At 43.9% G+C, this 13,347-nt stretch overlaps 1 protein-coding gene across 1 annotated transcript; it reads left to right on the top strand.

Moving 5' to 3' along the window:
* Positions 1-8,640: 8,640 nt before the first annotated feature.
* On the top strand, positions 8,641-11,962 carry LOC130245865 (uncharacterized). Its single transcript, XM_056478639.1, has 2 exons — positions 8,641-11,419; positions 11,798-11,962. The coding sequence occupies exon 1, from the start codon at positions 8,927-8,929 to the stop codon at positions 11,225-11,227; it is 2,301 nt and encodes a 766-aa protein (XP_056334614.1). The 5' UTR covers positions 8,641-8,926; the 3' UTR covers positions 11,228-11,419; positions 11,798-11,962.
* Positions 11,963-13,347: the final 1,385 nt, after the last annotated feature.

The following is a 13,347-nucleotide window of genomic DNA, read 5'->3' as shown; positions in this document are numbered from 1 at the left end:
TCAAAAGATTCAATTAGAGCAGTCAATTTGTCATAATAGATTTTGTGTGATAACGGTTGTACTGGTTGCAATTGTAGTGGGGTCCTTACTGACATCAAAGCCAGTGGAAGAGCAGCTAACCATGTCAATTTAGTCTGTGCACAGATTTTAGCCAATTTATTTTTCAATGTTAGATTCAACCGCTCAACCTTACCTTGTGACTGTGGGTGATAAGACTGCCCCGTAATGGTGTACTAAACCCAATGCCTTTTCCACATCAGCCAGATGTTCATTTTTAAAGTGTGAGCCGTTGTCAGATCTGACCCGGATTGGAAAACCATGACGTGAGATGTAATGGTTTATCAGACATTTAATGACAGCAGTGCTGTCTTCCATGCCCACCAGGAAGGCCTCTGGCCATCTTGTATATGCATCAATCATAACAAGCAAGTATTGTTTACCATTTACCCTTTCAATCATGTCAGTGAAATCAATTATAACTTCATTCCCAGGACCATTTGCCAATGGGAACGATCCCTGAGATGGTTTCATAGTTGGTTTGACATTGTGCATCTGACAAATGTCACATGTCCTTATGTACCCAGAAATTAGGTGTGGCATAAAAGGATGCCACCATGATTGCAATGCTCGCGACATTTGCTTATCACTACAGTGTGCATGTGTGTGGGCTTCTTTCAACACGCTTGGGACTAGTGACGCTGGGAGCAAAGCTCTACCATCAGGTGCTGTCCAAAGCCCATCCTCGTGTCTGATTGCCCCTTTGTTTTTCCACACAGACTTTTCTTCAGGAGCAGCCATGTCTTGCTGCTTAGATAAGAATTCTCTCGAGAATTCTGGTAGGAGGGAAGTCACGTCTGGCTCAGATGTGACCACAAACTGACCTTTTATGTAGTCTGAGGCACGTTTTGCCGCCAAGTCTGCTGCTTCATTCCCTCTTGATATTAGGTCAGTTCCTTGAGAATGACCAGTGCACTTAATGAAAGCCACTTTGTTTGACAACATTATGGCTTCAGAGAGCTCTCTTGCTTCTTTCTCATGAGTAATAGGCCGGCCAGAAGAAGTTGTGAATCCACATCTGATCCACACAGGCAGCTCCACGTGGGCTGTGGACACTGCATATGCAGAATCAGAGTAGATGTTGACAGACTGTCCTTTTGAGTGTCTCAATGCATTGATTAGGGCCAATAGTTCTGCTTTTTGTGCAGATTGTTTGCCAATTAGGGGTTCCAGATTGTATGGTGACCAATTGATCATTCTGTAATTTAACCACAGCAAAGCCTACTTTCAGAGTTCCATCATCTGCCCTGTGGCAGCTATCATCTGTAAACAGTGTTATTGGGTTGTCTGTTTCAGGAAGTGGGGAGGCATTCAGGCCCTTATTTTATTTTTAGCTGACTTCCTCTCCTCAAACTGCAGTTTCAGAAGTTCTTTTGCAGCTTTAGCAACTCACTTCCCTCTTTGCTCTTTCTACTGCTTTGTCTATGAAATCTACTGCATACCTTTCCCATTTAGTATCATCACTGCCTGGTACCTCAGGAGACTGTTCCATGGCCTGGGTCACACCAGCAGGAGCTCCTTGTAACACTGCTGCCCTGAAAATTCTATTAGTAACAGAGTTAGACATTTGGTTTTCATCGCATGCTTTTTCCCACTCTTGACAGCATCTATTTATGTATGCTGCTCCATTTTCACCATCCCAATGTTTAAATTTCATGTTCTCTATTGACCACTAACTGCTTCGGCTGCTGGCTTAAAGTTGGGTTTTACGGGGGTGAGTGATCGTAGTATAGTCTCTGTATGGTGGGGGCAGTGGGCGTTGCTATCTGATCAGTCTTCGCCTCAGCTTCCTATCTCTTACTCAGTTTAGCTTCAGCTTCTTTGCTGTTCACTTCCCTTTTCTTTGATTTTAGCACAGCTGCTGCAAGTGTGTCTCTAGACCATCTTCTCAAAATCACATCTAACTGTTTTTCTTTCTTTGCATGGGCTCGCTTGTGCAACAGCCCTACTTCCTCTTTTCAGTGTCTGAAAACAGCTTCTTGTGCTCTTTTCTCTTTTATTCCCACTTTCTGAAACAGAGACCTCTTTTTGTACATACAATCAGTGCTATAATGTTCAATCATTTCGCGCGTACATTCTCCGAGTTCTTTTATCTGTTTTTCCTATCTTTTTTATCAGTTTGTGCCAATAAGGTATCTACCATTTTATCCCATTGTTGTCTTAGTGGAGGACAATCATATTCCTCACATTCTCTATCGAATTCTCGTTCCATTTTTTTGAATTTTTTATTTATTTTATTTTATTTTATTTTTTTTATTTATTTACTTTTTATCCGTATCCCTACACTCTCACTATTTCTCAATTCACTAAACCTGCTATCCTTGAGAAATTTACTTGAAGATGTCAGATCCTCGTCAGGATAGGAGGGATCTTCAAGGGTCTGCCTCTCTCAGGGAAAAAGGACTTCTAAATACCGATGTATTCTTAAGTACCGATGTACTTTAAGTACCGATGTACTTTTACCCTGTTAAATACCGATGTATTTACCCTGATAATTTACCTGAAAATGTCAAATTCTCGTCAGAATAAGAGGGATCTTCAGGGGTTTTGCCTTCTCAGGGAAAGGACTTTAAATACCGATGTATTTACCCTGATAATTGGAAATATGAGTGACTTCGTCAAGACAAACAATTTCCAATTTATTTGCCTATTTAGGGAACAGGACTTCTCTTTAAATCCTAGTGATTTACCCTAATTGCCTATTTAGGGAACAGGACTTCTCCGTAAATCCTAATGATTCACCCTAACTTTATCACAATTCATTCTTCTCTTTTTTTTTAAATTTTTTTTTTTTTATATGTAGTCTGTAACCTCCTGCATGCATCAAATGTATCAAAGAAATGAACAACGTATTTACCGATGCCAAAAGCCATTTATTTAGAATGTTCAATAGCAGAATTTTAGAAAAAGGTTTCTGCTTACCTTTCTTTTAGAGAGGCGCCTCTGGATTTGGCATCAGAAATAATTGTTCATCTATTTGACAGTCTCCAGTCAATCACGTCGTCGGGTCACCAATTGTTGGACTCAAATGGTCCATTGCATGTTCAAAAATTGACGGAGATCTGAATTGAAAATTAACAAGTTTTATTTTGAATGCAGGAAGTTAGAGAGTACAATTTCTGCGCAGGAGAGATGTACTAATGTATTAGCCTCTCTGCCTTTATGCTGTCCTTCTGGCTTTTTTATACGTCTCTCACACACACACTTAGCAGCAGGCCTCCAGTAGCAGGAAGTTGGGTTCCTCTTTCTTGTACACACATTATCACTGTTAACCCTTTAAAAGAAGAAACCCTTTATGTTTGCATTTATTAGTAAATGTTTAGCAAAATCTAACAATAAAAAAATTGCTATCCTTCAATCCTTGCCACTCTTTCAGCAATGGAATTGGCGCATTCCTGTACACGTCTCTGTAAATGTTCTTGTTTACGAGAGTTTGTTGTTAAAATAGCAATGTCGTTGCTCAGTTTACGCAACAGAGTTGTCTGTTCTTTAAGACTATCCGCCACACACCGATTGTGCCGGGCTTGTGCATTCAGTCTTTTTACCATCCGTCTGTTATGTTCTTGGGACTCCAGCAGCAATTCATGAACGAAACATTGTTGATTTGATGGTAGTGCCTGGTCAACAGCCTCTGGGTCCGATAGCTGATTCGAGATCGTTGTGGGGGTAACACCTTCTGAAGCAGATATCAAATCCTGATCATCTATATCGAGTTGTAGAGCTTCTGAGGGTCCTGCTGTTATGCCATCTGAAACATTTGGTACTACGGAATCATCACAGGCATTCCAGCGCTCGATCAATGCATCATCCCAATTAGCAACATTGTCCAGAAAAGACAACACATCTGAGGGGGTAAATAGATTATAAAGTTAGATTTTTATTTTGTTTATTCATTTATTATTATTATTATTTTAAATTGAAAAACATTATATACCTACCATCTGTTTGACTAGGACCCGCAGGGTCACACTGTGTCAGAGGACGTGCTTTGCGTTTTTTAATGCTGAGCCTAGACCAGTGGTGGGCAAACTTTTTAACCCGAGGGCCACATCAAGTTTTCCAAACCAAGTGAAGGGCCACTTGTCAAATCCTTCAAAAAATAACTTATTTATAGTGGCAGCAGGCATGTAATATCAGACAGAAACATGTCACATTCACAAAAAATAGTTATTATTGAGTCAAATTTACAAGTCAAATGAGCTAGCACTGCTATTAATATTTCCTTATCAATCATCATAAAATAATAATAATCCCTTAAAATATAATAATATTAATAATAATAACAATAATAGTAATAACAATATTAATAACTGTCAGAAAGCCTGTCCTAGGAACCTAAGTTAGTAATTGTTTCCCGCACGGACATTTTTACATGACGCACACCAATACGGACTGAATACGGACTGAATGCCATTCACTGTTTATGCTGCAGGTTATGCTCTGCAAATGCGTTTATGTTATACAAGTGAGTACATATACATGTTCGATTCTGATTATTATATGTCATGCATGTTATTGGTAACTTTCAGTGGTTTATGACGATCGTTTTTCCCGTTAATTTCGGCCGTAATTTGCCGATCGATTTTGCTGAGTCATCGCCCTCCACGCTAATGCTACGTGCGAATGCGGCCAGTGTTTGTTTACATAACGATTTGTAGTGCCCTGTTATTTAGTTTACTGTTGTATTTCAGTTCATTTCATTGCTATAACAGGCGGAAATACAGACTTTGTCATGTATATCTTGTATTGTGTTAGTTAATATTTCTCAGTGTGTTAGTACAATAAGACACAAATGTTAGATGAATATTTTTGGTAAATTATTTCTCTTTATTTCCTTTTGTAGACCACACACACCCACATTCTTTGCAATATCTCCAGTGCATACCTCAGCTGCATATTCAGGACAGAAAATAAATGCTCATCAGAAAGAATCTCTTCTCCACTCTTGATTTTCTAACCGAAATCAGATCCATATTTGGCCGCCTCAGCCAGCTAAAATCTTGAATGTAGTGGGACTTCACTACATATTATGGTCCTTCGAGCCGGATGAGAGCAATAATACACCAATATGGATCCAGCAAATGATGACGCATCAGAGACAGTGGACAGACCACGCCGTAAGACTAATCTCCCTTCTCACCTGGACGATTATGAGGTTGGCTATCGACCTACTGAGGACCCTCCTCCCAAAGCTTCTTCCCACTGTCCCAGTAAGTCAAGAAGCAGCTCGAGGAAAACGTCTCATAGCGGTGTAAGCTCTCACTCCAGGACAAGTAGGCGATCTGTCACCTCCACAGGCGTCTTTCTTCCACCTGAGCTCTCCAGCGTTCAGACTGCTATATTGGAGGAGAAGATTAAACAAAGGCAGCTAGACAGTCTTCGTCAGCAGGTTGCAGAGGACTCATTGGCTGATGTAGAATACCAGCGGCTACAGGCACAAGCTAAGGAAGCCCAGCAAGTTCAAGAGGAAGCTCTTAGAGCAAAAGAAACATTGTCAAAGCAGCTAGAAAGACAGCGTAAGCTGCAACAAGCAGAAACTGAGCTTGAGGTAGCAAAGCTTGTGTCCTCTATGCTCGTTAAAGACTCTGGTTCGACCACTCCTATCCATACAAGCTCACCCGGCAACCATTTGTCTCTATCTCAGCCTGTATGTGTTGATCAAGCCATGAGTTCATCTCATCTCTCATCCTCTTTCCAGCAGCCCGCTACTCAGTCACCCGCTCTGACGTCAACAATACAGACTTGTCAAGCAGAGCAGGGTATTTGTGATGACTCTTGGGGGTCTCAGCCATCATTTAGACCTCTGCAATTGACAGCTGAGTCTAAAGGTGCACCATTTACTGCAGTGCCACAAGGAGGCTCATCGCCGGTCTCTAAGGTATCTCAGACTCCCCCTATAACTATGCCAGTTCAAACTGTGTTATCTGCAACAAATGTGATATCCCAACCACATTTAAGAGCTCCAGTCATGTCCACTTCTGCACTTCCCTTACATACAAGCATGCAGTCTATGCCACCACCGTCTATCACAGCCACCCCGCAGCTGCCTATGTCATATACTGTACCACAAACTGTAATACCTCCAGTGACAGCACATGCACGTCTGTTACAGCCTCCAATCATCAGCCACCCTCCACCAGTTTTGCAACCTACCAGCCTTAGCTATGTGCAGCCACCACCATTCATGCACAACAGTCACCCTGCACATATGGGTACAGAGCTACTGTTTGCATCGGCCTACGGCATCCCACAGCCTAAGTTACCAGTGTTTGAAAGCGGTAACGAGAGTGACTTTGCCCTGCTAAAATTAGCTTTGGACAATTTGTTGACTAATCACAACCATCTCAGTGAGCAATACAAGTACCATGTCTTATTAAGCCACTTAAAACTTCCCAGTGCTCAGCAGCTGGCCAAAGCCTACATGTATCATCCTCGTCCTTATTCCGCTGCACTACAGGCTCTTCAAGACAAGTATGGCCAGCCGCGACAGCTTGTCCAGTCAGAACTGGGTGTAATGATGAGCACACCACCAATCAGAATGGGTGATGCAAATGCTTTCGACAACTTTGCCTTATCTGTTCAGTCGTTGGTGGGCATGCTAAGGACACTTGAGGGCCAGAATGGTTACGAACTCATGTGTGGCTCTCATGTCGATCGCCTGTTAAGTAAACTGCCATCTGCCTATCGTGATGGTTTTGTTGAATACTGCCTGAGCAGGGGGATTCTCCAAACAGGTACCGATAGGACCTACACACTTCCTGATCTAGCCACCTGGCTAGAGATCAAATCTCAAGCAAAACGCATCTCCAATCGAGCCGCAACTTTGTTCCAGAGTGAACTATCCAAGCCTCATGGTAGGGTCACAATGTCTACTCGCCAAAAGGAGCGGGCAACACCAGTACTCTTGGCCAATGAGAGGGGCACACCTCCCACTGGATTTGCAGCCCAGAAACCCAATACAAAGCTGAAACCATACTGCCCCCATTGTGACAACAGGGACCATTACCTCAACTCTTGTGACCAGTTCAAGAAGTTGAACTCAGATCAAATTGTCACTTGGATTAAAGAGGGAAACCGTTGCTGGAGATGTGGCAGGACACATGCAGTAGAGACCTGTAACCTTAAGCGCCCATGTAAGGTCTGCAAAGAACTTCACCTCACAGTTCTACATAACACTATTAATGACACGTCCAAGGCTGTACTTATGGTGAGCATGCCGTCCACCAGGGTTTACCTCGACAGACCTAACCGTTCACCAAAGGTTATGTTGAAAGTAGTTAAGGTCCTTCTCCACCATGGCCACCGCACTATGGAAACTCATGCAGTCCTTGACGATGGGTCAGAGAGGACAATAGTATTACAGCCAGCAGTACGGCAGCTCAAGTTGACAGGGACCACTGAATTGCTTCCCCTACAGACAATTCAACAGTGCCACACAGAGCTGGAAGGGCGGTCAATCTCCTTTGAGGTGTCCTCTGTCACAAAGCCCATGGTAAAGTTTGCTATACGCAACGCGTTCACTGCAACCGGTTTGTGCCTGGCAGAGCACAACTACCCAGTTACTGCACTCCAGAATGCCCATCGACACTTGAAGGATCTGCCACTGCCTCCCGTGGACAGGGTAAAGCCACTGCTCCTTATTGGATCTGACAATCCTCACCTCCTGACACCCATCCAGCCCGTCTGCGAAGGCCCAGTAGGGGGGCCCATTGCGGTCTGCACGCAACTCGGATGGTGCCTCCAAGGCCCGATGAGTCCTATGCAGTCCTCACGAGGAAAGCAGCAATGTCTTAACATCATGACAGCTCCAGCCCGTGATGAACTTATCCATCATGTAGAAAGACTCTGGCAAGTTGACACCCTTCCATACAATGAGAAAATAATCACCAGGTCTAAGCAAGATAAGGAAGCTTACAACATGCTTCAGGATTCTACCATCAGAGTAAATGTGGATGGTGTTCAACGCTACGCTACACCCCTGCTGAGACGGACACCTGTGAGTTTGCTCCACGCAGACAAGGATGCAGTTCTACCCAGTTTACGCAGCACAGAGCGCAGGCTGTCACGGGATCCGGAGAGGGCTAAAGCATACTGCACTGAAATCCAGAAGTTGGAGGCAGCTGGATATGTTGCCAAGATAACTGCGGAGGAAGCCAACAAGAGTATCGAGTCTTGGTATATTCCGCATCATATAGTACATCACAACAACAAAGACAGGATTGTCTTTAACTGTTCCTTTCAACATCAAGGACAGTCATTGAACAGTCAGCTACTGCCTGGACCAACTTTGGGACCATCGTTATTGGGAGTCCTCCTGAGATTCCGGCAGCATGCTGTTGCTGTAAGCGGGGACATAAAAGGCATGTTCCACCAGGTACGTCTGCTGCCCGAAGACAAACAGGTGCTTCGTTTCCTATGGAGGGACATGTGCAGGGATAGAGAGCCCGATATATACGAATGGCAGGTGCTTCCCTTCGGGACTACCTGTAGTCCATGTTGTGCCATCTTTGCCCTCCAACACCATGCACAAGGACAGAAAGGTGACATGCCTGAGTTAGTAAACATAGTGGAGAACTCCTTTTATGTTGATAACTGTCTTTACAGCACACCAACAGCCAATGAAGCTAAGGATGTTGTGGATGGATTGCGTCAGTTGCTGGCTGAGGGAGGCTTTGATTTAAGACAATGGGCCTGTAATGTACCTTCTGCAATCCAGCATCTTCCCGTGGAGGCCCTGTCTACCAACAGTGAAAGATGGTTAACCAAAGCTAGTGCAGATCTGCAAGAACCCACTCTTGGCCTACGGTGGAATTGTCTCAATGACTCTCTGGGTTACAATTTACGTTCTGCAGAGCCATTGGAGCCTACTATGAGGAACATGTACAAGACATTGGCCAGTCAGTATGATCCTTTAGGATTTATTATCCCGTTCACTACAAGGGCTAAAGTCCTCATTCAGGACCTTTGGAAGCAAAACTTGGGCTGGGATGATCTGATTGAGCCTGCACAGCTGAGGAATAAGTGGTTAACCTGGGTAGGAGAAATTCCAACACTCCTTCAGTTGCAGTTCCCTCGACTATACACACCAGTCTGGCCTGATAATCCTCCTGTCACTCGAGAGCTGCACATCTTTTGTGACGCATCTGAAAGAGCGTATGGGTCAGTGGCTTATTTACGTACTTCTGATGATTTTGGACATGCTGCCGTCACCTTTGTCTTGGCCCGGTCGAGAGTGGCTCCCAGAAAATGCCTATCCATGCCTCGTTTGGAGCTAAGTGCAGCACTGACCGGCGCCCAGTTAGCCCAAGTAATACAAAATGAGTTAACTCTTCCCATTGATTCAGTCACTCTCTGGTCTGACTCAACAACTGTGCTGTACTGGTTGACCGCAGAGTCTTGCCGCTACAAGGTGTTTGTTGGAGGACGTGTAGCTGAAATACAGACTCTCACTGAGACAGCTGAATGGAGGTATGTTGATTCGGCCAACAACCCGGCTGACCATATCACAAGGGGTCTAACTTTAGCGGAGCTAACAGGCCCTCACCAATGGAATTCAGGACCATCCTTTCTTCTCGAGTCTGTTGATCAATGGCCATCCATTCCCAAGCTAGCGGTAGAACCAGAACTCAGTGAATTAAAGAAAGCTGCCTTCGTTGGTACTATTTCAGTGAATAACCCTTCACTCCCAGACCCAACTCAGTTCTCTACATGGCAAGAACTTGTCCAGGCCACTGTTAGGTCCCTGCACGGGGCGGCTACTGCTGATAATAAATTCTCTAGTGACGCAGCTGATTATATTGAAGCTGAGAAACTCCTCCTGGCACAGGCTCAAAGTGACTCGTTCCCATATGAGATCAAGGCTCTGAAGACTGCCCAATCTCTACCTTCTGACAGTCGTTTGATCTCTCTTGCCCCTGAGTTCGATGAAGCCACAGGTCTCATCCGAGTAGGGGGACGATTACGTCGGGCTGATAGCCTACACTTGGATGCTATCCACCCAATTGTGTTGGATCCTGGCCACCCTATCACCAAGCTGTTAATTAAGGAGACAGATCAGCGACTCCTTCACCCAGGCTCCGAACGGGTCCTAGCTGAACTGCGCCGCCAGTATTGGCTATTAAGAGGCAGAGAAGCAATTCGGAAACATCAGCACACATGTAGAGACTGTCAGTTCTGGCGTGCTAAACCTCAGACACCCCAAATGGCCGATCTTCTATCCAGCAGACTGCAACTTTACAAACCCCCGTTCTACTCTACAGGGGTAGATTGCTTTGGCCCCTTCACGGTTAAAGTTGGTCGTCGCCAAGAGAAGAGGTGGGGAGTCCTTTATAAATGTATGACAACCAGGTGCGTGCATTTAGATCTACTGGAACAACTAGACACTGATGCATTTCTGCTTTCTCTGCGTCGCTTCATCGCAAGACGAGGCAAGCCCATGGAACTGCTATGTGACAATGGCACTAACTTCGTTGGAGGGGATCGAGAATTACGAGAGACCTTCAATGCCATGGCACCAAAGCTTCAGGAGCAGCTTGCGGAGCAAAGGATTCGATTTCGCTTTAACCCACCAAGTGCTCCTCATTTCGGGGGAACCTGGGAGCGTGAGGTCAAATCGGTGAAGTCCGCTTTACGTGTCATCCTGCGAGAGCAGTCAGTGCCAGAGGCAGTATTGCAAACCCTGTTAGTGGAGGTGGAAGGCATTCTGAATTCCAAGCCACTTGGCTACATATCCTCTGACGTCGCAGACTTGGACCCAGTGACTCCCAACCTGCTCCTTATGGGCCGACGTGATGCCTCACTTCCTCAAGTTCTGTATGACTCCAACAACTTGCTCGGCAGACGCAGATGGAGACATAGCCAGGTGTTGGCTGATAATTTCTGGACTGCCTTCATCCGCCATCATCTCCCAAGTTTACAGGATCGCCAGAAGTGGAGGAAGGATGGCAAGGAACTTACCGTGGGCCAAGTAGTTCTTATTGTTGATCCACAACTCCCACGTGCTTTATGGCCTGTAGGAACAGTGTCTGAAACGTTACCTGGAGCTGACGGTAAAATTCGTACCGTTAGAGTTAAAGTTAAGGAAAAAACTTACACTCGTCCAGTTGTGCGATTAGTTCCACTTCCGCACTTAGAGGATAATGTTCCGGACACCGCAGACAAACTTTCTTAAAATGTACAATTATCCAGACAGATAATTGGGGGCGGCTGTGTCAGAAAGCCTGTCCTAGGAACCTAAGTTAGTAATTGTTTCCCGCACGGACATTTTTACATGACGCACACCAATACGGACTGAATACGGACTGAATGCCATTCACTGTTTATGCTGCAGGTTATGCTCTGCAAATGCGTTTATGTTATACAAGTGAGTACATATACATGTTCGATTCTGATTATTATATGTCATGCATGTTATTGGTAACTTTCAGTGGTTTATGACGATCGTTTTTCCCGTTAATTTCGGCCGTAATTTGCCGATCGATTTTGCTGAGTCATCGCCCTCCACGCTAATGCTACGTGCGAATGCGGCCAGTGTTTGTTTACATAACGATTTGTAGTGCCCTGTTATTTAGTTTACTGTTGTATTTCAGTTCATTTCATTGCTATAACAGGCGGAAATACAGACTTTGTCATGTATATCTTGTATTGTGTTAGTTAATATTTCTCAGTGTGTTAGTACAATAAGACACAAATGTTAGATGAATATTTTTGGTAAATTATTTCTCTTTATTTCCTTTTGTAGACCACACACACCCACATTCTTTGCAATATCTCCAGTGCATACCTCAGCTGCATATTCAGGACAGAAAATAAATGCTCATCAGAAAGAATCTCTTCTCCACTCTTGATTTTCTAACCGAAATCAGATCCATATTTGGCCGCCTCAGCCAGCTAAAATCTTGAATGTAGTGGGACTTCACTACAATAACAATAATAATAATGTATATTTTTTTACAGTGGAGAATAGAAAATATATTGTCTGATAGAAAACATCTCATATTAACACATTAAAAATAATGATTAAAGTTTATTATTCAGTCAAATTGACAATAATCTAATTTGCACTGCTTTTAGAATATACAGATTAATCATCATAAAACTTGACAAAACCACAAATCTTTGATAAAAGAACTGTTTAAAGTAGATGTATGCATGGAAAATATATTCTAAGACAAAAATGAACACAATTAAACAGCAATTATTATATAATATGAGTTAAATTTACAATAATCTCATTTGAGATTGTATTAATATGCTCATATCAACCATTATAAAACTGTGAGATAAAGCGGAGGAAGAATCTCAGTCTTTGTTATTCCAAGTCATGTTATTATGAGTGTGTTAATGTGAACAATGAGCCTGAAAATAAAGTTATATTAATATCAGACATCCCAGGTTGAGCATAGTCATTCCCAGGCGAGTGTCGCGGTGTGCGGGAGTTTTGCTATGGGAAACATTAGAAAAGCGGGTGGTAGTGCGGAGAGTGCGCGCGACGTGTGAGGAGGGATCCGGTGGTGAGGGCTGAGAAGGGTGCGCAACTTACATGAGGACCGGGAGGGAGACGCGTGATTTCCGGCAGATTATCACTTGTTTGCGGGTATCCGGGAGTCTCTATGCATTTGCAAGAGACTCCTGGAACTTCCGCGAGACTTGGGATTTCTGTAACACTCAACAGTAACACTTGCAAAATACCCAGCTGATTCAGTCTTGGCTAACAATATTAAAAAAAGCACACGGCGCTCCTTTATTTTTTGTCAACAGAAAGGCAGTGCGCTGCACCTCGCGGTGTTGGAACGTAAATGCGCGTTGACTGTGATCGGCCTCTTAGGTTGTAGTCTTTAAAAACAGCAGTACTTTCTTGGCATATGACACCTAGCGCTTTCTGTCTGATATTGGTGAAGTATTTTGTTGTCCATTCTTCTTTAAACAGACGGCATTCAGAGTCCATTGTGTTTGCCTGACTCATTTTCAGTCATTTAGCGCTTGAGTGCATTTTAATATCCGAGAGTGTGTTCTAATTCTACTGGTTGCGCTAAGGGTACCGCGTGCAATACTGCCATCACATGGCGTTCACTTGTATTGCATCATTAATTTACTAATTCTTCAACATAACTGTTACTCAGAAGCAGCATTTTAAAAACTCCCTCGCGGGCCGGATTAAAGTGTTTAGCGGGCCGCATATGGCCCGCGGGCCGTAGTTTGCCCACCTCTGGCCTAGACGATGTGTTAGATTGCAGACGTATGACTGCTCTTGAATGACTGGTTGGCTGTTGGAAGTTGCAGCAGTGACAC

This window comes from Danio aesculapii, chromosome 18, assembly GCF_903798145.1.
Source record: "Danio aesculapii chromosome 18, fDanAes4.1, whole genome shotgun sequence".
Lineage (NCBI taxonomy): Eukaryota > Metazoa > Chordata > Actinopteri > Cypriniformes > Danionidae > Danio > Danio aesculapii.
This window is presented reverse-complemented; position numbering and strand designations above follow the sequence as displayed.